Source organism: Cervus canadensis, chromosome 7, assembly GCF_019320065.1.
Source record: "Cervus canadensis isolate Bull #8, Minnesota chromosome 7, ASM1932006v1, whole genome shotgun sequence".
In the NCBI taxonomy this organism is placed as follows: domain Eukaryota; kingdom Metazoa; phylum Chordata; class Mammalia; order Artiodactyla; family Cervidae; genus Cervus; species Cervus canadensis.
The window spans coordinates 8,764,056-8,789,791 of NC_057392.1; the positions used below are offsets into that span (position 1 = coordinate 8,764,056).

Below are 25,736 nucleotides of genomic sequence, written 5' to 3' on the forward strand. Positions count from 1 at the left end.
TCTCAGAAACGGCAGCTACTCTCAGCCTGGGATAGAGGTGGGAGCGGGCAGCAGTTCCCGCATGCGCAAAGAAGATCGGCCGGCCCCACCTGCGGCTCGCGGAGGGCGGAGCGTCAGGGGCGGAGTCTCGCTACAAGATTCGTAGATTGATTCGTTACAATTTCTTGAGTTCCCGTTCTCATTATCCCAAAAGACTGGTGTGTGGAGCCACCTACATAATTTGAAGTTCACTTTCGCATTCATTATCTCACTCCTTCTTTGCACCAAACTCCTAGCGTCGTTATTATCTTCATCTTACAGAAGGACAAACTGTGATCCCAGAGCCAAGTAAGAGTGTTTCACGATCCGATGCTGAAGGGTGAGCTGTTTCAGCATTATCCGACTCTTTCATTCTAGTGTAAAGAATAGATACTCTAGAGCCAGAATGCCTGAGTTTAATCCTTGCTGTTTCACAGAGAGGCATTACTTGGGAACCTCCTGTGCTTCAGTTTCCTCTTGTGTCAAATAAAGGGTTAGAAGAATGGAAAATGTAAAGCTTTTAGAACATGCCTGAGACATAGAAAGCGCTGTAAATGTGTTAGCGTTTCTCGAGCCTCTGAGTCAAGTACACACACACACACAAAAAAAAAGAATGGGGGCAAGAATCTGACTAATTCACACTACCGCTCTGATCGTTGAAGCCAAATAAAAATGTGCTTCTAATTCTATTTTCTGAGTGACGAATTCAGCTCTCTCATTCCATTTGTGTGGTTGTGTGTATATGTGGACAAAGCTGCTCTGGATTTGGCTGAACAGGTTTCAACTTCATGCTGTTCGCAACCAGCGAGGTTTTCACAGGATGATTGCAATGAACCTATTATATTACTCGTCTTTATGCCATTGTTGAAGACACTCCCTAATGCAAGCTGGTATTACCTCTCCCCTGGACTGGAGTAATAGCCTTCCGATGGAGGTTGTAGCTCTAGTATAGCCTTCACTTTGCTCCTCACTGTTTTCCTATCTTCTCCCTGTATTTGGTTTCCAAATTTATTGTGGTACTAATCATTCTTGCTTGTGGCCCAGTGTTCCCTCACTGTTGACCTTCTAGAAAGCAGGGATTTCGTTTCGGGTTTCCTTCCTGCAGGAAGAAATTTCCCAAATTTCATTACCCTGCATACCACCCACACAATGTTTGCCAGTCTGCACCCAGGTATTATTCCCTCAGTGTTTTTCTTTAAAACCAATTTCAACTCATTAATTTTAGCCTCATCCTAAACCATAAGGCTCTGAAAAGTCAAGTGTATTTTTAGTCTAGTACACATTAACATAATAACTACAAAAATGTCTAAATGTCCATCCATGTATCACCTAGGTTCATACCATGTACCACCACAAACCACAAAAGAGCAGAGCATAACGCTTGTACAGAGCGTGCTTGCTAAGCTACTTCAGTCATGTCCAACTGTTTGCAACCCTACGGACTGCAGACCGCCAGGCTCCTCTGTCCACAAAATTCTCCAGGCAAGAATACTGGAATGGGTTGCCGTGCCCTCCTCCAGGAGATCTTCCCGACCCAGGGATTCAACCAGCATCTCCCGCACCTCCTGCATTGGCAGGCAGGTTCTTTACCACTAGCAACACCTGGGAAGCCCTATACAGAGCATACAAAGGTATCAACTCAATAGTTGTCATTTGCATGGTGTACAGTTGTTGATGTATATTTGATTCACATTTCATTAATTGGCTCATTCGTTAATTCATTAATTAGACTGACTCTTTCTTCTTTCTTGTCTCACTCTTGCTGATCCATCAATCCTGTTCTGCGGAAACACTTTACAAATAAACTACCCTATGTCTTGATGCATAATTCTGTTCTTGCCTCTAACATAGCATCTCCAACAACAGACTGTAACTTTGAGGTAATGTTCTACTTTTCTGTCTCCCTGTTATACACTTCAGAGCAGGCACTAGTTTATCATAGACTAGTCATTTAGTGGCTTCCCTGGTGGCTCAATGGTAAATAATCTGCCTGTAATGCAAGAGACATGGGTTGGATTCCTAGGTTGGGAAGATATCCTGGGGAAGAGAATGGCAACCCACTCCAGTATTCTATACTGGGAAATCTTGTGGACAGAGGAGCCTGGTGGGCTACAGCCCATGGGGTGGCAAGAGTCAGACACGACTGGGTGATTAAACAACAACAAAGTCATTTAGTAAATGTTTGTTGAATGAATTGTTGGCTTAGTTTGCATTCATATTATATCCGACTCTTTGTGACCCCATGGACTGTAGCCACCAGGCCCCTCTGTCCACAGGATTTCCCAGTATAGAATACTGGAGTGGGTTGCCTTGCCCTCCTCCAGGTGGCTTAGTTTGGGCACTCCCAAAGGTAGATCTTGGGGACAATGATTTGGGTGCATCTAGTTTATTTGGAAAGTGTTTCCGTGGAACAGAATTGATGGATCAGCAAGAGTGAGATGAGAAAGAAGAAAAAGTCAGTATAAGGGTCCATTGTTGAAGTCACCGCTTATTCCTTAAGGAAACATACAGCATGCCCCCAATCCTGGATAGCCATCGTGAGGTTGGAGCATTAATCCACCACTCCCATCCTGTATTGGTTGAGGGTTTCCCACAGCTTTTAATTCTCTACCCTCCTGGATTGTACTTATGCACAGAACAGAGAGGAATTCCCTAACCTGATGTAGAAAAGCAGAATGTGCAGGCTCACATTTGGGGTAGAATGTGGAGAACATCTCCCTGGTGGGTCAGCCGTAAAGAATCCGCTTGCAGTGCAGGAGATGAAGGTGTCATAGGTTTGATCCCTTGGTCGGGACGTTCCTCTGGAGGAGGGCCTGACAACCCACTCCAGTATTCTTGCCATGGACAGAGGAGGCTGGTGGGCTATAGTCCATGGGGTCACAAAGAGTTGGACATGACTGAAGCGACTGAGCATGCACGCATTTAGATAGCATGCATCTAAACTTGCAACAGAACCCTCATTACAGCCGCAGCTAAAATCAAACATCCAGGCTTTTCTGTTTTATTTCTAGAATATGACACGGCTGTTTTACAGGAAGGAAGTATTGATTAGCAAAGCCCTAAGCTTGGGGATCAGGCATCCCATTTCTAGTCCAAACTTTGCTAATAAATAGTCTTGAGCGAGGGGATAAAGGGATGACAGAGGATGAGATAGTTGGATGGCATCACCGACTTAATGGACATGAGTATGAGTAAGCTCTGGGAGTTGGTGATGGACAGGGAAGCCTGGCATGCTGCAGTCCACAGGGTCATAGTCACACACGAGTAAGCAATTGAACTGAGCTGAACTGAATCTTAAGTACATCTTTCAAACCTAAATAATGAGTAGAAATTTAGGGGTAACTTAAAAAAATTTTTTCAGCCTCCATGGAACAGCAACAACAAAACAGTTAACTTTGGGAATAGCCACACAGACTCCTCAACAAATAGGAATGAAATTTCACCCCTTCCTTCCCTTTCTCAGAGCAGTATTAATTTATGAAAAAAATCGCAACGATGTGTGAGTTTAATAAAGAAAAAGTAGGAATACACAACTGAAAATAAGGGTGGCTCAGCTGGTAAAGCATCCTCCTGCAATGCAGGAGACCCTGGTTCAATTCTTGGGTCAGGAAGTTCCCCTGGAGAAGGGATAGGCTACCCACTCCAGTATTCTTGGGTTTCCCAGGTGATAGTAAAGAATCTGCTTGCAATGCAGTTTGATCTCTGGGTTGGGAAAAAACCCTGGAGGAGGCATGGCAACCCACTCCAGTATTCTTGCCTGGGGAATCCCCAGTGACAGAGAAACTTGGTAGGCTACAGTCCATGGGGTCAAAAAGAGTTGGATGTGACTGAGTAACTAGGCACAGCACAGCAGGAATGAAATCTGAAAAGTATTTATAAATGTCTAAAGCAAATTCCCAGGGTAGAAAAATTAAGCCATATTTTTGAAAGTAGAATCATACCTATGATAAAGAAAAAAAAATTATAAAGAAAGCTTTGGTGTAGAAAGATCTTCCCTCATAGCTCAGCTGGTAAATAATCTGCCTGCAATCCAGGAGACCTGGGTTTAATTCCTGGGTCGGGAAGATCCCCTGGAGAAGGAAATGGCAACCCACTCCAGTATTCTTGCCTGGAGAATCCCATGGACAGAGGAGCCTGGCAGGCTACAGTCCATGGGGCTGCAAGAGTCGGACACGACTTAGCGACTAAACAAAAAAAGGAATGATCCCAAAAGGAATTTAGAAGACCCTTTAAAAGATTTGAAAACAGAAGAGATTTCTTAAATCAATTAAAAAGAAAAAAAATGGACTAACAGTGGTACAGAGGAGATATAGTTCAGTTCCACAGACACTAACTGTGGGTTTACTGGTGCACACATTGTCCTAGGGATTCAAAGTGGAATAAAGATGTGGCTCCTGCCTTCACGCAGACAGCAAAAAGAGTGAGTCTCTGAGAGGCTCAGTACTTTGCTCTGTAATACATAAGTCTTCTGGGACCCAATAGGACTCTCCCACATGGGATTACAGAGCACTTAAGCAAGCAACCAATTAAAGAAAATCTACAAGAGCTTTGCAATGAGAAATAATGCATCCATAATTCAGGCGCTTGGAGGATGTAAAACATGTATACACGTAAAGCAGAATTAGTAAGACGTTTAAAAAGTCTTAGAAACAACAGTAAAAAAGGAAATGCACTTTTTGTTTTCTTTCTGTATTTATTTGGTTGTGCTGGGTCTTAGTTGTGGCATGTGGAATCTTTTAGGTGTGGCCTGTGGGATCTTGTTCCCTAGCCACAGGTTGAACCCAGGCCCCCTGCACTGGGAGCACAGTCTTAGCCACTGGACAATCAGGGAAGTCCACAAAATGCACTTTTTATAACTAGGTAACTGCTATGGCTAAATTTCAACTTACAAATATAGAAGAAATGATGAATTTGAAAACCACTCTTTTGACAACCATAGGAGTTATAATTGAGGCAAGAGTCAACAATGAATGCTCAAACTAATAGGGAGAAATACGATGAGAAACAGAACCTCCCCACAAGTTACTAATGATAGTAGAAAAGCTTGGTAGATACCACTTTATTATAGTGATTATAATTAATAATACCACTAGTGGGATAAATGGACATCCCATGGTATTATTCACTGAAAGGGATATAACATCAGTTCTGTGGTATTCCTGCCAACATCAGACAAACCTTGAGGGATATACAATAAAACAACACATCTACATCCTTCAAAACTGGCATGAAAGACAAAAAAAGCTGAAAAACTGTTATAGATTAAAGGAAACTAAAGTGACATGGCATTTACTAAATGCAATTTGTGTTCTAGGATTGAATCCTGAAAAAGTAAAATTTCCCTCTTGCAAAAAAAAAAACAAATTCCCTCTTGCTACATAGCACATAAATGGGAACACTGGCTAAGTGGGAACAAATTCTGTGGATGAGGTATCATTGTTAATGTACTGATTTTGATAACTGTACTGTTATGAAGAAAATATCTTTGTTCTTAGGGAACACAGAGTGAAGAATTTAAGTGTAAAAACGGTGTCACTGTGGGTTAAGCAACTGTTTTTTCTTTAATAATGAGAAAGGAACTCATTTAGAGAATAATAATCAGAAGACCAAGGATCCTGGAAATTAATTCACTCAACAAAATGTATTTACTAGGTACCTACTATATGCCAGGAACTGTGGTCAGGGGTGGTAATACAATGAACAAGAGAGACACATTCCCTGTTATCACAGAGCTTTCAAAAAAGGAAAAGAGAGGAACTTCCCTGGTGGTCCAGTGGTTAGGACTCTGCTTCCACTTTCCACTGCAGGGGGCATGCGTTCAATCCTTGGTCAGGGAACTAAGATCACATTTGTGGCACTGTCTGGGGGAGGGTGGAGAAGAAGGGAGACAAGTCATTAGAATGTAGGATGACTAGTGAAAGGGTGTGGGGCTAAGAGAGGGTCTACGAGGATACCTCATCAGGGCTAAAGTCGTAAGACGTCCTTCTAGTAGAGGTGGCTCCCAAGCTCTGACCTAAAGGGTCAACAGAAACAGACCAGGCAAAGCTCTATGTGCTGCTCCACACAGAGCTTGGCTTTTCCATAGATATTAGTCTAATGAAACAATTAAGACACCATTTCTCTGCATTTAGCTGTGGAAACACTGACAGATCTTCCAAGATCGATGCTAGGACAAGAACCTCAATTATTTATAGAAAAGAGACACTAAAAAAAAAAAAAAGAGACACTAGAAAACCAGCAGGGCTTCAGATGGCTTACCAATCTTCTGGATTACTGGGGACTAAAAGACACCCACACCCCCACCCCAAGCGATAATGACCATGGTAGGCAAATGAGTTTGAAAATGGAGATGTAAAGGTGACAAGTTAGGCAAAGTCAATCCAATCTTCACCATTTACAAGACAGGAATGGAATCTGGAAGTCATCAAATCTATAAACAAGAGATATTGCTAGCTTTATATAAAGAAGTCTGATAAAATCAGGAAGTCGGATGGAATGTCTGACAAGTTAAAAATGCAGAGCCTAGAGTCGCCACTGAGCTCTTTTTATTAATATATCTCTGTGATGTTTGCCTCTCTAGTTTTCCCACTGCAAACTTGCTCACTTGTTTCTTGCAAGTAGTGTATTGCCATCAGGTCTGGTATGTGCCACAATCACCTAGTTCAATTACAAAATGCAGATAGCAGGGATGGATGTTTTATCTCAATGTCTATAACATTTTATTTATAAACTGACTAGAAAACTCATTGCCCAGATAGCTCCATAGCTCATTCTCTCATTTCATGAAGCTCAATGTCACCCTATCAACATAGTCTTGCAGAACCACCCTATATTCATTAAGTGCCCTACCCCTACCACAGCATTTCTGATTCCCTCACTCTGTTCTAAATCATCCATCTTTTAAATGCAGTTCTTCCTTCCTGTGTCATTTATTTTTATTCAGTTCTTATCTGGCTGGATTTCATTGTCAAGTCATTTTTTTTTTCAAGAGGGGCTCATGGGTATTGTCTCCTTGGAGGCTTTTCATGGCTGAAAATATCTTGCTTGTTGCCTTTAACTTGAATGATATCTAGGCTGGTATAACATACAAGAATACAGAACCCATTTTAGGTATTTTAAGCAAAAAGATTACAAAATTATTGGGTAAACAGGGAGGGAATGGTTTACTGGAGATCAGGAACAGCAAATTTACCATCACTAAATGAGCTTGGGGTTCTGAGCTGCCACAACTGTTGCCAGAGCCAGGAGAGAAAAGAAAGTTTTTACTTTTCTTCTACCTTCTAACTTTACACAAATGTTTCTCATTTGCAAAACCTAATCCAGACTTCAGCTGGCAAGGGACTCTAAGAAATGTAGTTTCTTAGCTTCTAGCCCCTGCAACACAGGAATGGGCAGATACATATGTTTCTAAATATTTCAGTGTGTGTTTTCTAAAAACAAGGGAATCCTTTATGTAGCCATAGTAAAATGATCAAGATCAGGAAATTAACACTGATACAGTGCTATCTAATTTACCAATTTTATTCAGATTTTGCAATTATCCTAATAATGTATTTTTATAGCAGCACATAGCATTCAGTTCTCACAAACCTTCAGTATCCTTTAGTTTTTAATCTTTCTCAGTCTGTCCTTGTATTTCACAACAATCATATTAGAAATAAAAGACGGGCCAGGTAGTTTAATATTTTTTGTCAATTTCAATTTATCTCCTATTTTTCAAGATTAGATTATGGTTATGTATTTTTTGTAGGAATACCACAGAAATAATGTAAGTCATCTCAGGAGGCACATGATATGGATTTGTCCAAAGGCTATGGTTTTTCCAGTAGTCATGTATGGATGTGAGACTTGGACTGTGAAGAAAGCTGAGCGCCGAAGAATTGATGCTTTTGAACTGTGGTGCTGGAGAAGACTCTTGAGAGTCCCTTGGACTACAAGGAGATCCAAGCAGTCCATCCTAAAGGAGATCAGTCCTGGGTGTTCATTGGAAGGACTGATGCTGAAGCTGAAACTCCAATACTTTGGCCACCTCATGCGAAGAGTTGACTCATTGAAAAGACCCTGATGCTGGGAGGGATTGGGGGCAGGAGGAGAAGGGGATGACAGGATGAGATGGCTGGATGGCATTGCCAACTCGATGGGCATGAGTTTGGGTAAACTCCAGGAGTTTATTATAGACAGGGAGGCCTGGGGTGCTGCGATTCATGGGGTCGCAAAGAGTCGGACATGACTGAGCAACTGAACTGAACTGAGATTAACTTTGATCACTGTATTAAGTGGTGTCTGTCAGGTTCCTCTCCTGTAAAACCCCTATTTGTCTCTTTGTTAAAAAAAGTATCTTTTGGAAAGATACTTTGAGATCATATAAGTGAAGTGAAAGTGGCTCAGTCCTGTCAGACTCTGTGACCCCATGGATTGCAGCCTGTTAGGCTCCTCTGTTCATGGAATTCTCCAGGCAAGAATAAATGAGTGGGTTGCCATTTCCTTCTCCAATAATTGAGATCATATAAATAGCTTCAAATAATAGATATGTTGAGACTATATAAGTATCCTGTGTGTGTGTATGTGCGTGTGTGCTCAGTCACTTCAGTTGTGTCTGACTTTTCTCGACCTCATGGACGGTAGCTCCCCAGGCTCCTCTGTCCATGGCATCCTCCAGGCAAGAGTACTGGAGTAGGTTGCCATGCCCTCCTCCAGGGGATTTTCCCAACCTAGGGATTGAACCTGGGTCTCCTGTGTCTCCTGTATTGTAGGTGGATTCTTTACTGCCGAGTTACCAGGGAAGCCCTATAAGTATCCTGTTACTCTTCAAAGTTTTTCCCAGGTGTTTTAACATTCATTGAAAATTCTTGCTTGAAACAGTGATGATGATGATGATGGTAAATGGTAATTTTTAACTCCAACTTTCCTTCTACATTTATCAATCAGCATTCTTATGTAAATAAGCATTCTCTTTTCCTACACATTTGTTTATTTACTTCTGCCAGGAAGAAATAGTGTATTCTTACTTTATTCAATAGGCTAATGTCTGCTACTATAATTTCATTTTGATGCTGAAATTGTTTCAGATTTGGCCTGTAAGAAAGCCTTCAGTCAATGTCATTTTGCTGTTCCAGATTCTTTGAGAACTCCCTGTTTTCATTTTCTTTTTGTTTCTTTCTTTTTTATTTTTTAAATTATGAAAGTATGATAACATATTTATAGGAGACTTGGAAAATACAGAACAGAGTTACATACAGTTCCACTATATATTACAATTATTTTTTAAGTAGATAAATTAAGACTTTTAGTTGGAATTTCACTATCAAACTCTTAAAAACTATTAGAGTGAATATACAGAAATGTAGAAGGATACAGTAGGCCTAAAAAGCACAATTAGGTGAAAATACAATTTTCATACAACAGTAGGATACAAATTCTATTCAAGTTCCCATAGACTGAAAAATAGGGGACATATCCAGGGACATAAAACAAGGTGCAAAAATTTCATGGTCTAAAGTTATTGAAATCCTACAGACTCTGTTCTCTTATCACTGTGGAATTATGTTAGAAATTAATATCAAAAGATATTTGAAAATAACTCACATATTTTCAAGGAGCACACCTTTGTTTTGTGGCACAAGATGATCCAGACTCATGTACTTTCTCTGCCTTGGAATCAACCGCTTCAACAAGCAGACTTGATTTAGAGGAGAAAGGTCTGGTTGTATCTACAAAGTTTTAATTAATATCTGCTCAGATTTACCCTAGATTAGGTTCTTTTTAGCATGTTTCCATAGTTCACATGTGGTTTCTTTTTTCATTTTGCTCATCATTGAGTATTGGCTTCCCTGGTGGCTCAGAGACAAAGTATCTGCCTGCCAAGCAGGAGACACAGGTTCGATCCTTGGGTCAGGAAGATCCTCTGGAGAAGGAAATGGCAACCCACTCCAGTATTCTTGCCTGGGAAATTCCATGAACAGAGGAGCCTGGTGGGCTACGGTCCATTGAGTCAAAAAAGAGTGGACATGACTTAGTGACTAAACAAAATGAGTGCCTCTATCTAGATATTGTCTTTGCTCTGACAGAATCAGTATTTTTTTTTAAATTTATTTATTTATTTTTTCAGTGGGTTTTGTCATACATTGACATGAATCAGCAATAGATTTACACGTATTCCCCATCCCGATCCCCCCTCCCACCTCCCTCTCCACCGGATTCCTCTGGGTCTTCCCAGTGCACCAGGCCCGAGCACTTGTCTCATGCATCCCACCTGGGCTGGTGATCTGTTTCACCATAAATAGTATACATGCTGTTCTTTTGAAATATCCCACCCTCACCTTCTCCCACAGAGTTCAAAAGTCTGTTCTGTATTTCTGTGTCTCTTTTTCTGTTTTGCATATAGGGTTATCACCATCTTTCTAAATTCATATATATGTGTTAGTATGCTGTAATGTTCTTTATCTTTCTGGCTTACTTCACTCTGTATAATGGGCTCCAGTTTCATCCATCTCATTAGAACTGATTCAAATGAATTCTTTTTAATGGCTGAGTAATATTCCATGGTGTATATGTACCACAGCTTCCTTATCCATTCATCTGCTGATGGGCATCTAGGTTGCTTCCATGTCCTGGCTATTATAAACAGTGCTGCGATGAACATTGGGGTGCACGTGTCTCTTTCAGATCTGGTTTCCTCAGTGTGTATGCCCAGAAGTGGGACTGCTGGGTCATATGGCAGTTCTATTTCCAGTTTTTTAAGGAATCTCCACACTGTTTTCCATAGTGGCTGTACTAGTTTGCATTCCCACCAACAGTGTAAGAGGGTTCCCTTTTCTCCACACGCTCTCCAGCATTTATTGCTTGTAGACTTTTGGATAGCAGCCATCCTGATTGGCGTGTAATGGTACCTCATTGTGGTTTTGATTTGCGTTTCTCTGATAATGAGTGATGTTGAGCATCTTTTCATGTGTTTGTTAGCCATCTGTATGTCTTCTTTGGAGAAATGTCTGTTTAGTTCTTTGGCCCATCAGAATCAGTATTATTGACTGGAGAACTCCCCTGGTAGGCTACAGTCCATGGGGTCGCCAAGAGTCAGACACAACTGAGGGACTAATATATACCTATCACATTACTCAGAGCTTCCATTCCTGGCCATAATCCAAGGAGAAAAAGTGCTATGTCCACCAAAAGATTTACACAAATATGAATGGTGGCTTTGTTCATAACAGCCCCAAGTTAGAAACAATCCAAATGTCCTTCAACAGAAAAATAGATCCATGAAATGTGGTATGTTCACACAATGGAATGCTACACAGTAATATAAAACAGCATACTATGGTTGTATCTATCCATAGTAAAGATGATACCAAACCAAACTTGGGTCTGCTTGCCTGTTTCTAGTAAAGCCAAATCTATTGGTTGTGAGGAAGGAAAGAACAGCAATTATTGCAGAGTGCCAAGCCGGGAGTCCAGATAGCTAGTGCTCAAAAGATCCGAACTCCCTGATGGCTAAGGGAAAGGTTTTTAAAGACAGGCTGAGGGAGAGGGTTGTGGGGTGCATGATTTGCTCATGGACATTCTGACTGGTTGGTGGTGAAGCAATCAGGAGACATATCATCAACCTTCTGGTTCCAACCAGCCTGAGGTCTCTGTGCTTGTGGGCAGCATACAGTTAACCTCTTCCACCTGGGGTTTCAGTAGCTGCAAAACAGTTCAAAGGGTATGGCTCAAGATATTATCTCTAATAGTCCTTGAGGAACTAAAGGTCCCTCACTTTAACAGCTAACCAATTATTATTTTGTCTTGTTTGATTGCTTCCCTTTGCTTCCACATTTTCTCACTTTAATTAAATGTATTCTTTGGAATTTGGGGTAGACCTAGGAGGCTAGCGTCTCTACAAGCAAGGTGCAGGCGGAGGACATTGTGGGGGTTGGGGGTGGGGGTGTGTGGTCCTCTGCCCTAGGAAGACCCCATAGTCTTGCTTGGTTACATAAGATTCATGAATGAATTTCACAGGTATTAAGTGAAAGAAGCCAGACTTAAAAGAATACATAATATACACTAACATTTCTATCAAATTTAAAAACAAGTAAAGCTGATCCATGGTGACAGAGGTTAGAATAGAGTCTTAACTACCGGATCACCAGAGAAGTTCGAATAGATTAATTTCTTGATTAAATTTGCCATAAGGGTTTTATTTGTTTACTTGTTTCTGCCTTGGGAAGATCCCCTGGAAAAGGGGTAAGCCACCCACTCCAGTATTCTTGGGCTTCCTTGGTGGCTCAGATAAGAGAATCTGCCTGCAATGCAGGAAACTTGGGTTTGATCTCAGGAAGTTCGATTCTTTTTTGATTAAATTTGCCATAAGGGTTTTATTTGTTTACTTGTTTCTGCCTTGGCCACTAATTCATCATTTGTCAATCTGGTCCTTTTCCCTCCTGGATGTTTTCGAGACATTCTTCCGCTTTCATTGAGTTTGCTATCTAGTTATGCAAACAACTGGTAGGAAAATGAAGAGTCCCCGGTCCCCTTTGAAAAAAAAAAACAAAAACCTGACAATTTTAGAAACTCTTCGAAGAGAAAATTTCAAAATCGTCGGTGGGTTTTTAAGTGTTATTTTAAATCTGTTTTTATTTTGGAGTGTCTTTTAGAAACCTTTTAATTTCTTATCACTTTCAGGCAACTATCTTTGCCGTGAGGGGTACACAAGTTTGGTTTCATATTATCAAACTACTATTTCCGGGAATGTTTATTTTACTTTTCTGGTTTTAATTTCTAACATCTGTCAATATCTTCGGACTCTAAAACCCGCCAAGACAGGCAAAATCCGAGTCTATTTGAAAGTTCCCTGGAATCCCTGAGTGGATTTGCCCTGCCGATCCCTTTCTCGCGAGATTTGGAAACCGGAAGTGAATTATACTACTGGAGACTCAATTGCAGGAGGCGGCATGTCAAGAAAGGCGGGCGGGTGCTGAGCTCAGTCTGGTCTTCGCTGTCTGTCCTGGGCTGGCTCTGATTAAGGGGTTGCGGCCAGCGCTCCCCTCTTCGGACCGGCAGGATGCGCGTGGCTGTGGCCGGTTGCTGCCACGGCGAGCTGGACAAGATCTATGAGACCCTGGCGTTGGCGGAGCGGCGCGGCCCGGGGCCGATAGACCTTCTGCTCTGCTGCGGCGATTTCCAGGCAGTGCGCAACGAGGCCGACCTGCGCTGCATGGCCGTGCCGCCCAAGTACCGCCACATGCAAACCTTCTACAGGTGAGGGACGCGGCCCGGCCCGCGGTACGAGGTATGGGGCAGCAGCGGTGGGGGCTGGGTTCCAATCCCGTCTGCCTACCACTGACCAGCTGTCTCTCTTAGTTCTCGTTTCTCGTCTTTGTTCATGCTGTGTATCTAGGAAGTGGCGCTTAGTAAATGTCACTTTTCTTCTTTCCATTCATCTGTTTTATTTGTTTCGAAAGGAATCGCAGCCTGAGAGGGACACCTGAAGAAAGAAATTGACAGGTTCCTCTGCCTTAATGCATAAGATTCTGGGACTTGTTCATTTAATGATCCAAGAGTTTTTATTGGACCCTTGCTGTGTGCTAGTCCTCATTCAGGGCTTGCCCTATGGCTCAGACGGTAAAGCATCCGCCCGCAATACAGGAGACCTGGGTTCGATCTCTGGGTTGGGAAGATACCCTGGAGGAGGGCATGGCAATTCACTCCATTATTCTTGCCTGGAGAATTCCATGGACAGAGGAGCCTGGCGGCTACAGTCCATGGGGTCACAAACAGTCGGACACGGCTGAGGACTAAACACAGCACACACAGCACAGCCCTCATTCTGGAATGAGCAGTGAACTGACAAAAGTTTTTGACCTCACTGAACATACGTTGGCTTGAAACCCAAAGTGGCAGCTCTTCATTCTTAAGGAAAAGGATGGGGAATTCGTTTAGGAAGAGCTTTTAAAGTTTTTATGATGAGCTCAGATTTTTTTCCTTGAGATCATTTTGCTTTTCTGCTGTGACTAATTGTATAGGCATGCCCACTTGCTCTTCTCTGTGTCTCATTTCTGCAATACCAATTGACAACTTTTACCTTTATGTTCTAGGTATTACTCTGGGGAGAAAAAGGCCCCAGTTCTCACGATTTTCATTGGGGGAAACCATGAAGCCTCAAATCATTTGCAAGAGTTACCCTATGGTGGCTGGGTAGCACCAAACATTTATTATTTAGGTATGTATTTATAGGTAATTTATTGGTCTGATGGCATGGAAGAGCCTGCCAGGATTTGTATATCAGTTGATCAACGTCTTGAGATGTGTGGTGTTTGGGGACTCTCTTGATTTAAATAGTTAATTATGAAAATTTAACTAAAATATTTCAAATAAGTAGGCAATCTTGAGAATATGCCTGTGCATCATTTAGTGTTTTAAGCAATGCTTAATGTAACTGCAAAGAGCTTCTACCCTATTTGCATTTTCTTTATATTTTTCCTATTCCTCTTATTAAATTAAAACAAATTTTTAATAATGGAAATTGCTAAACATTCATAAAATAGAGAACAGTATAATGAATCTCTGTACCTATTAACCAGCTTTAACAACGATTATCATTGTGTTCCTTCTTTACCCCACTAAACTCTTTTGTGGGAGGAGGTGATTGGAGTATTTTAAAGCAAATCTTAGCCATCAGATTATTTCACCTGTAAATACTTTAGCACATATTTTTAAGTGATGAAGATTTTTAAAAATACCACTACTGCAGTACCAGGATTACACCAGTTATCTATTATCATCTGTTACCTAGTTTATGTTCATATTTCCCTGATTATCACAAAGAAGTCTGTTTTACAGTTGACTTATTCACATAGGATCTAAACAAGGTCTGCACATTTTATTTGATTGTCATGATTCTGAAATCTCATAACTGTCCCTTTTCACTTTCCTCCCCACCCCCCATGCTATTTATTTATTGAAGAAAATGGGGAATTTATCTGGCTGTAATTGACTTTCCTGCTTTCTAGGTTTAGCTGATTGGATTCCCTCGTGTTGTTTAGCACTCCTTTTATCCTGTGTGTTGCCTGTAATTTGCATTTAGGTTTATAGTCCTGATTAGGTTCAGGTTCATTTTTAACCCTTTTGAACTATACAGTCTTTTCATGTCTTTATTTAAATGTTTACAGGTGTTTCTAAACTTTAGAAACTTCATTCTTCTTTATTACTGATTGATCTTCTTTTGACAATTGTAGTATTGTGAAAAGGTGAAATTGAAGATGATCAATCAGAAATGAAATATAGAAACTGCAGGTTCTTTATACTTTACACCTTTGACTTTCAGGTTTATAACATATAAATCCATCATAGAACATTTCCCCTATTTCTCCCACCCCATCCCCATATTCCATTAGGTACCAAGCTTCCCAGGTGACTCAGTGGTAAAGAATCTGCCTGCCAATGCAGGAGACATGAATTTGATCCCTGGGTGAGAAAAACCCCTTGGAGAAGGAAATGGCAACCTACTACAGTATTCTTGCCTGGAAAATCATATGGACAGAGGAGTCTGACAGGCTTCAGTCCATGGGGTCACAAAACAGTCGATCAGGACTTGATGACTACACAACAAAACAGCAATTTCCCTCTTCACACACCCTGTCTCATTTGTTCCTTCCTCTCTGCTCAGTTTCTTGCCTGGTTTGCTTCTAGTCCCCTCTTCCTAGTCCACCTTATATATTGTTGGCATATTTCTATGTAAAAGGGTAACCTCATCATGATACTTAATTTTCACATAATTTTAGGACTGAATGGTATTCTTGGCCTCTAAACCGTTCAGTTAGTAAAGAGATTGCTTTTTCCCATAGTAATTTTATTTAATTGTGTAATTTTTCAGGTTTGGCAGGAGTAGTAAAATACCGAGGAGTAAGGATTGGTGGAATCTCTGGTATCTTTAAGTCTCATGACTATCGAAAAGGTATTATTATCCTTTAAAAAAAAACAAAAACAAAACAGAAAACATTGTGTTCTTTTTTTAAAAATTGAAGTATACTTGACTTACATTGTTACATTAATTTCAGGTGTACAGCTAAGTGGGTATTGTTATTCTGAACATTGTTTTAATTTCTTCTTATTTATTTTTATTATTATTTTATTTTTTGGCTGCTCTAGTCTTTGTTGTGGTGTGAGGGTGTCTCTAGTTTCATTGTGGGGGCTTCTCTAGTTGTGGCTTGTGGACTTAGTTGCCTCGTGGCTGTGAGGCCTTAGTTCCCCACCCAGGGATCAAACCTATGTCTCCTGCTTTGGAAGGTGGATTCTTAACCGCTGGACCACTAGGGTGGTCCCTTGAGAATTGTTTTTAAACTTTAGAACTTGTATGCCGCACAGTAACTTAAACGTAATATATAGTTTGACTTTTTCATTGAATTTCTTCTATGAACAGATTTATTGTTAAATTTATAAAATATTATATACATATGAAAACATACAGAACATTAGAATGTATCATCTGTGTATCCACCTTTTAGTTTTATTTGGTATTTTGCCATTTTCAGTTTTGATTTTTAAGAAAAAAAGGAGTGCAGATAAAATCAAAATTCATTCTTTGTCTGTCGTCAGCCCCATCTCTCCCCTTTATTCCTCTCTTACTTCACCAGGGAGTCCCTATTCTGAATTTGGTGTTTATCATTCACTTGATTATTTTATGTCATTACCATATCAGTTAATAGCTTTAAACAATGTATTATATAGCATACTCTAAACTTCATTATAAGTGTATCATTTTACATATATTTTTCTGCAATGTGTTTGTTTATATGTTTTTGAAATCCATGTTGATACATGTAACTGTATTCATTTTAATTTGTGAATAGTATTCCATTGTATAAGTATACCACACTGTATCTGAATGAATCATACCTTGATTTTAAAGAAATAGCTTGGATTCCCATTGATTTTAAACTTTCATGAATTAAGTTGGCAGCTAAAATTTATATCCTCAGTGTAATTGTTAAATTCAAGTCTGTTCCTTGCTGCCCTGCTCCCTGTTCTAAACTGTTGGAACAGGTCTACAAAAATAGGCCATCTCATATGTAGCAGGTGTAGATGCAAATAGAAACCACTCTTTGGAGGATAATTGGTAATATCTGTGGAAATTATACAAGTATTTTGACCAAGGAATTTATCTACAGATATAGTCCACAAGTGCAAAATGATATAAACAAATTTATTTATTTCAGTCTTCTTTGTAATAGCAAAAGATGGGAACTAATTAAGTATATCATGATATAGGGACTTCTTTGGTGATCCAGTGGTTAAGACTCCCAGCTTCCACTGCAAGGGGCTTAGGTTTAATCCATGGTCAGGGAACTAAGATCCCACATGCCATATGCCAAATTCCCCATCCATCCTTCCCTCACTTCTCTTTCGCCTTCCCCTATACCTTTCATATGGTATCTTTCAAATCTTAAACTATGTGAATAAACAGTGTCAGTGTATTCCAAAATTAAATATAATTTAATTTAAAAATCAGAAGCCCCTCTAGTCATTTAGATTTATACTTTGTGGTTACTTATTAGAAAATACCAGCATTTTGAGAGCAGGGTTTTTCAAATAAAATTTTTTAAGAACCAAAAATATTGATGACAAACATCAGTTTTGGAGAAGTATATGTATGTATTTATATTTTCAGTATTTAAAGGAGTTGAATACAACGTCTCTTCTTTAAGGTCATTTTGAGCGCCCCCCTTATAATGCAGCTACAATAAGGAGTATATATCATGTGAGAAATATTGAAGTCTACAAATTAAAACAGGTATGTAAAAACTACACTATGGCAGACTTGAAAAAATGTAAAGAAATTGTGTACCAGAATGTATTTTGATCAGTTTAGTCTACTACTTCCAAGAAGAGCTTAATCCTGTATTTCTAAAATTTGGATCTTGAGTTGTTTTTAGGAGGTTCACAGATGAACATTTATAAATTTTTAATGACTATACATTTATTTTAGTGATTAATAATAAAATATTTGATCCATGATTTCAGCTACTATTCCTTAAGGTAAGGTTGAAGAATATATATTGGAAAAAAGTGATAGTTTACAGCAAGTATTACTTTTTTATTTTAAATAGTGATATTAAATAGAAAATAATAGTGATAATAGAGGATATGGGAAAATCGTGAAGGTCATATTGAAACACTGGCTTAATTGAATAGTGGGTGAAACTAGGTTTTTGTTTGTGATCCCATTCAGTGCCTGGGCTTCCCTTGTGGCTCAGCTGGTAAAGAATCTGCCTGCAATTCGGGAGACCTGGGTTCGATCCCTGGGTTGTGAGGATCCCCTGGAGAAGGGAAAGGCTACGCACTCCAGTATTCTGGCCTGGAGAATTCCATGGACTGTGTAGCCCATGGGGTCACAAAGAGTTGGACACGACTGAGCTGACTTTCACTTTTCAGTGCTTAACACTGGGCTAGCAATTTTCATCTGTGATAGTTCATATAAATGTCACTCAGATTCTGTGAGATATATATTACTCAACTTTGTCACACTAAGGGTGAGAGGCCAAGGCTCAGTTAGGGAAAGTCACCTGCCGGAGACTTCCCGAACTGTTACGTGGTAGTTTGCTAGGCTGAACTGAGCCTGGCAGTCTAATCAAAGTGTGTCTCTACTGAGCTGCCTTGCCATAGAAAATAAGGATCATTTATGAGGTAGAGAGAAAGTTATTTCTCTTTGCCTTGATGAGTGAGTAGCTCAGTATTTCTATAACTTCATTAAAATGTCCCTAGGATGAATTACACTGAAATTTAGAGAACTCCATGGGTAAGTGGTTGTGTGGTAGCAGAAGGAAGGCAGGGAATTCCTTTTGTTTAATCTCTTTTTAAGAGCTTGCTTTCTTTTCTTTTTCTGTTAAAGCTGAAGCAGCCTATGGACATATTCTTATCTCATGATTGGCCGAGAAGTATCTATCATTATGGAAACAAGAAGCAACTTCTTAAGACTAAATCTTTTTTCCGACAAGAAGTGGAAAATAACACACTAGGAAGTCCTGCTGCCTCCGAGCTTTTAGAGCACTTAAAACCTACTTACTGGTTTTCTGCCCATCTCCATGTAAAGTTTGCAGCCTTGATGCAGCACCAGGTAGGAACCAAAATGCTTATTCTTTGATTTAATAAGCGCTTACTGAACGTCTATGGGTACCATGGGCACAGTTGGGAAGTCAATGAAAGAAATCAAAGATAAGTTTCCTTTTGTGAGTAACTCAGCATCCAATCGGGAGAAGGGACAAGCAGTCAATTATAGAATAGTGTAGTAAGTCTGTGACAAAAAGTGCTAGGGTACTGTGGGAACTCCTAAACCAGGCCATGGTAAGATGGGGATGCGGACAGAGAGATGAAGGGATAGAGGAGGTTTTCGAAAGGAATTGATGTTGCCAGGAAGAAGTAGGTTATCAGGGTAATCTAGGCCGAGGGGCCAGTGTGTGCACAGGCTGTAAGTCTGAGAGTGTGGTGTCTTTGGGGAAGTGCAATTTGTCTCTAGGGTTGAGGCACAGGGAGAGATAGAGCTGGAGCTAGATCATAGCTGCCTTCCAGCCATGCCCTGGAGTTTGGGAAAGTTGGGAGATAATCAGAGTTTCATTTCAGAAGGATTAGTTTGGCAACAGTTTGTGTGTGGGTTGGAGTATGTAAAGTGGGAGACAGAGGGGGCTATATAAGTAAAAGATGAGGTTCTAACCTATGGCAAAAAGGGAACACAGAACGAAACAGGCTCCAGAGAGATTTTGGAAGCAGAATCATCAGGATTTAGTCACAGAGGAAGGAAACCTCCCAGAGTGCTCCTTGGGTAACTGCATAGCTGATTGTGCTTGATGGCAGGTAGATAATACAGACTTCAGAGCTAGGCTTTTATGGAAATACATGGTTCTTCCTTTCACTTCCAATTCTGACTTAATTCTGACTTTCCCATAAAGTATTCCCTAGGGAAAATGTTTAGAAAATGCTGGGTTAACAGAGGTACCTTCTCAGAAGCTTCTCTAGAATTTCTGAGCATCTTTATTATTTACTTGGCTGCATTGGGTCTTAGTTGCAACACGTGGGATTGTGCATGGCACTTGGACTTCTCTCTGGTTTATGGTGCATGGGCCCCAGAGCATGCTCTCAGGCTCAGTAGTTGCAATGTGGGCTTGGTTGCCCCATGCACGTGGGATCTTATTTCCCTAACCCTAACCCCTGTGTCCCCTGCATTGGAAGGTGGATTTTTTAACCACTGGACGACCTGGGAAGTCAACCTGGGAGTCTTTAATGTCCTAATGGGCATCACCTTTCTCCAGGATCAGGGATGGGGTATGCAGCGCTTCCTGAACTTCCTGGACCAAATCCTCTGCTATGGTAGAGGCGTACTTCAGTGATGCTCCTCAAACACAGTCTGGAAGGTTCTGCCTGAAAACATGCCTGTGGGCCCTCTCTTCTTCTCACTCCCCAGCTTCACTGGGGGAAGGAGGCGAGGTGACCTCTTTCATTTTCCTTTGGGCTGTTGCCAACGTGATTATCCTCACCTCCAAGTCTTCTGTTTCTGTCAGTCACCTGCCCCTCATCGCATCTCTGTCAATCTCTTCTGGGCTTGTGACTTTCTTGGACTCTTACTGAAGCACCTGGCTTGATACTCCACCCCCGCCCCCACCTGCCCAACTCAGTCTTCTGGTATCAACCTCAGGAGCTTGTGTCTCTGAATTAAAGCTATGTTTGATCTCCTTTTTCTTGGCACCTCTGACTTCACCAGTCTTCTGTTTGAGCTCTTTAACCAACACCAGAGATCATCCATCCTCAGAACCACCCTACTTCCCGGATCTGCCCATGGTCTCCGTGCTTCCTGCCGCCCACTCCCTCCCCACCACGGAATCAAAACTCTCAGCAGGGTATCGAAGAGCTTGCTTCCTTGCTGTTCTTATGAGTCACTTTTTACTTCTTCCAGTGTGACTTTCATGTTTGTGATCCCCCCATGTTGCTTTCTGCCAGTTCACTTTTTAAAAAGAGCCTTATTGGATTTTTATTTCCATATCAAAAAATTCACCTATTTTAAGTGTAGAATTCAGTGATTCTTAGTACATTTTCAGAGTTGTGCAAATATCATATATAATCCAATTTTAGAACATTTCCATCACCCCAAAAGATCCTTTGTGCCTCTTTGATGTCAATCTGTGTTCCTGCCCTCAGCTGCAGCCAACCACTGCTTTTTATCTCTGTGGATTTATCTTTTCTGAACATTTCATATAAGTGGAATCATAAAATATATAGTCTTTGGTTTCTGGTTTCTTTCTTTTGCTTGCTTTGAGGATCATTCCTGTAGCATGTGTCACTCTTTCTATCATTTTTATTGGTGAATAGTATTTTATCGTATGGAGATATATATATCTATATCTACTTTGGTGTTATATCTAAGAATCTTTGCCTAACCCAGGATTACAAAAATTTTCTGTTAATTCTTCTACAAGTTTTATGGTTTTAGCTCTGCCAGTTTACTTTTAAGCTCTTCTCTTGTCTGGTCTTTAACCTTTGTGTTATATGCTTTGGTTTGTGAGTGTTACTTGCTTTAACATTATCGTTACCACCGTTACTTTCTGCTCTGACTACTGTAAGGACTTTTTTTTCATTTGGCTGTCTGGGTCTTCGTTGCTTTGCCTGGACTCCTCTCGTTGCGGTGCACAGCTCTAGTTGCGGTGTGTGGGCTTCAGTGGTTGCAGCGTGTGGGCTCAGTAATTGGAGCACCCCGGCTTAGTTGCTCTGTGGCATGTGGGATCTTCCTGGACCAGGAATCAAACCTGTGTCCCCGGCACTGGCAGGCAGACTTTTAACCACTGGACCACCTGGGAAGTCCTGTTGTAAGGAAATTGAAGCCCAGAGAATGTAAGTGCCTTGCTTGCCATTGTACAAGTAGAAATAGAGCTAACTTGTTTTTGGAAAAGTAACAGTTCCTTTAACACACAACTTAGAGGTATGGGTAATAAAGATTATTTCCGTCCTATTCAATGTATGACTTGCCTGAGATTTTTTTTTTTAATATTTAATTGGAGGATAATTGCTCTACAATGTTGTGTTGGTTTCTGCCATACAGGAACATGAATCAGCCGTAGGTATATATGACCTCTCCCCACCCCACCCACCTGAGGTAATGTTTTAACATTATTTATTAAATCATGGTTCATATTTTCTAGACCATGGATAAAGGACAGTCAACCAAAGCAACCAAATTTCTAGCCCTGGACAAGTGCTTACCACACAGAGACTTTCTTCAGGTAAAGAGCAAATGAAATAGCTTTGCCATGTAGTTTGCTCTTCCAATGATTAAAAAAAAAAAATTACTATTCTTTCAGAATTTATTGTTGTTCTTTGTAATTTATATATTCTGAGATTTCTTTGGGAATGTTTAAGTTATGTTAATGTTTTTAAGCTACTAAATTAAATTCCTAAACTGTATTGTTATATTGATATTCCTAGAATATAAGAATAGGCATGTATTTCTTAAAATTACTGATTTCTTCCTGTAGGTAATAGAAGTAGAACATGACCCCAGTGCTCCTGATTACTTGGAATATGATGCTGAATGGCTCACTATTCTCAGGGCTACTAATGATCTTATTAATGTGACTGAACGCCTGTGGAATATGCCTGAAAATAATGGCCTGCATACAAGGTAGGTCTGGCCTTATTTAGGATTTGCTATCTCCATTGTATGCACAGTTTTTGTCCCCTCCACCTTGTTATAATTTTTTTAATCAAAGGAGTTATTGTTAAATGACTGTCAAAACAATTCAGAGTTTACCAACTGGTATGAAAACTGCATGTTTTCCATCTAAGAAATCCAAGAAAATGGACTGCTGAGCACCAGCTCTAACAAGTGTATAAGTGCATCAAACTGTAAGATGGTGGAGATTTGGTTCACACATTAAAATAATTTGTACTTGTTTTAGGGTGTGAGTTAAGGACAGCTTTTTCTAAGAAAGAATTGTTTTAATTTAAAAAATGGCCCTTTGCTAAGTTAACTATAATTTTATTAATTTTGAACTATGGTTAATTTTTAAATTCTAGCACCTGCAGTCCATAGTTAGATCTCATCATTTATTGCTGAGGTTGATAAAATGTAAAAAGCTATTGTTTTGAACTTTTTAGATGGGATTACAGTGCAACAAAAGAAGCTATTAACGAAGTACTGGAGAAATTGAATCATGACCTCAAAGTTCCAAATAACTTTAGTATAACAGCTGCTTGTTATGACCCTAGCAAGCCACAGACACAGATGCAGTTGGTTCATAGGATCAATCCTCAGACGACTGAATTTTGTGCCCAACTTGGCATCACAGACATTAACGTCAGGCTTCAGAAGGCCAAGGAAGACCAGCACTTGTGTGGTGACTATGAAGGGCAGGATGACGTGGAGGGTAATGACTCTGGAGAAGAGCCTAGTGAATATAACACAGACACATCTGCCCTGTCCTCTATTAATCCAGATGAGATCATGTTAGATGAAGAAGAGGAGTGTGATGATAGTATTGTAAGTGCACAGAGTGACTTGAATATACCGTCTGTAGAGCTGTCTTCTGATCAAGCTTCTGACTTTTCTGCAAGCTTCTCTGACATCAGGATCTTGCCAAGTTCCATGACTGTATCTTCTGACGATACATCAGGGTCCCCAGTGTGCAAGGAGGGGAATTCCGGTGACCCTGTGGACTTGGGGGATGGAAAGGACTTAACCACGGTGCCATTGAAGAGGCTGAGTGATGAACATGAACCTGAACAAAGAAAGAAAATCAAGAGAAGGAATCAAGCCATCTATGCTGCAGTGGATGATAATGGTACAGCCTGAGACAGTTTACTTGTCTTAGTATTATATGTAGATACATGATTTTTAAGACTATATTTTTAGAATTGGATCTTTGACTCAAGACTTAAGTTTGTAATAATGAAGTTACATAAGAAGATTTTAGTTAGGTATTGACTTTATCTTTTGAACTTTGTATGTTTCAGATGAAAAAGATATTAAAATTTCATATATTTACTTGATTGAGTACCCCTTTTTCTGAGAACTTATTCACTTTCACTTTCATTTTTTTTCAGCAAGCACTTACTGAACACATACTTTGTATCAGGTACTTTTCTATAAGATGGCACTACAGGGATGAGTCAGACAAGGATTCTTGCCTTCATAGAGTTACTACCACTCTAAGTATTTTGGTGTATAAAATAATGGCATATTTATATTTTGTTTTACAGAGTTAAGTCATTATTGTATCTATACTTATATGTGCTCTCTTTTCATTTGTTATAAATATTTTCTCTGGTCAGCTCTTCATTTCAGTTCAGTTCAGTTGCTCAGTTGTGTCTGACTCTTTGTGACCCCATGGATTGCAGCACACCAGGCCTCCCTGTCCATCATCAACTCCTGGAGTTTACTCAAACTCATGTCCATTGAGTCGGTGATGCCATCCAACCATCTCATCCTCTGTCATCCCCTTCTCTTCTCGCCTTCAATCTTCCACAGCATCAGGGTCTTTTCAAACGAGTCAAGGCGCCCGGCTAGCTCAGTTGGTAGAGCGTGGGACTCTTAATCCCAGGGTCAAATGAGTCAGTTCTTCGCATCAGGTGGCCAAAGTATTGGAGTTTCAGCTTCAACATCAGTCCTTCCAGTGAACACTCAGGACTGATTTGGTTAAGGATGGAATGGTTGGATCTTCTTGTAGTCCGAGGGACTCTCAAGAGTCTTCTCCAACACCACAGTTCAAAAGCATCAATTCTTCGGTGCTCAGCTTTCTTTATAGTCCAACTCTCACATCCATACATGACTACTGGAAAAACCATAGCTTTGATTAGATGGACTTTTGTTGGCAAGTAATGTCTCTGCTTTTTAATATGTTCTCTAGGTTGGTCATAACTTTTGTTCCAAGGAGTAAGCATCTTTTAATTTCCTGGCTGCAATCACCATCTGCAGTGATTTTGGAGCTTCCCTCCCCCCCCCAAAATAAAGTCTGCCACTGTTTCCACTGTTTCCCCATTAATGTCTGTCAAATATAATTGAAACTGAAGAGGGTAGGTAAGATTTCAGGAAATAAGTACTCAACATTGGCAAACATAAAATCGTATACTTATTTGCCGAGATTAATGTAAACCTGTTGACATTTACATATTATATTTAACTTTAGCTTTAATTTTAATGTAACTAAGCTCATGTGCTACAACTATTGAGCTTATGCTTTAGAGCCTGGGAGCTATAACTACTGAAGCCTGTGTGTCCTAGAGCCCATACTCTGCAACTAGAGAAGCCACCACAATGAGAAGCCCTTGCACTGTAACTATAGAGTGGCTCCCGCTCTCCACAACTAGAGAAAAAAGCCTGCCCAACAAAGACCTCACAGCCAAAAATAAAATTCTTTAGAAAAAATTTTTGTAATAACCTATAAAGGAATTTTAAATAGAATATATGTATGTATGTATATACATGAAGTGAAGTGAAAATCACTCAGTCGTGTCTGACTGTTTGCCACCCCATGAACTATACAGTCCATGGAATTCTCCAGGCCAGAATGGTGGAGTTGGTAGCCTTTCCCTTCTCCAGGGGATCTTCCCAATCCAGGGATCAAACCCAGGTCTCCTGCATTGCAGGCGGATTCTTTACCAGCTAAGCCACAAGAGAAGCTTACAAAACTGAATCACTGTGTTGTATATCTGAAACTAACATGACATTGTAAATCAACTATACTTCAATTAAAAAAATAAAA

The 25,736-nt window shown here is 40.3% G+C and overlaps 1 protein-coding gene across 2 annotated transcripts; it reads left to right on the plus strand.

The window, feature by feature from the left end:
• The first annotated feature begins 74 nt into the window (after positions 1-74).
• On the plus strand, positions 75-24,024 carry DBR1 (debranching RNA lariats 1). Of its 2 annotated transcripts, XM_043474308.1 has the most exons (9): positions 75-358; positions 12,820-13,254; positions 14,091-14,215; positions 15,869-15,949; positions 17,700-17,785; positions 18,884-19,108; positions 22,179-22,259; positions 22,512-22,657; positions 23,134-24,024. In XM_043474308.1, the coding sequence occupies exons 2-9, from the start codon at positions 13,058-13,060 to the stop codon at positions 23,825-23,827; spliced, it is 1,635 nt and encodes a 544-aa protein (XP_043330243.1). In that variant the 5' UTR covers positions 75-358; positions 12,820-13,057; the 3' UTR covers positions 23,828-24,024. The 2 variants fall into 2 exon arrangements, with proteins under 2 accessions (XP_043330243.1, XP_043330244.1); XM_043474309.1 differs by lacking the exon at positions 15,869-15,949.
• Positions 24,025-25,736: the final 1,712 nt, after the last annotated feature.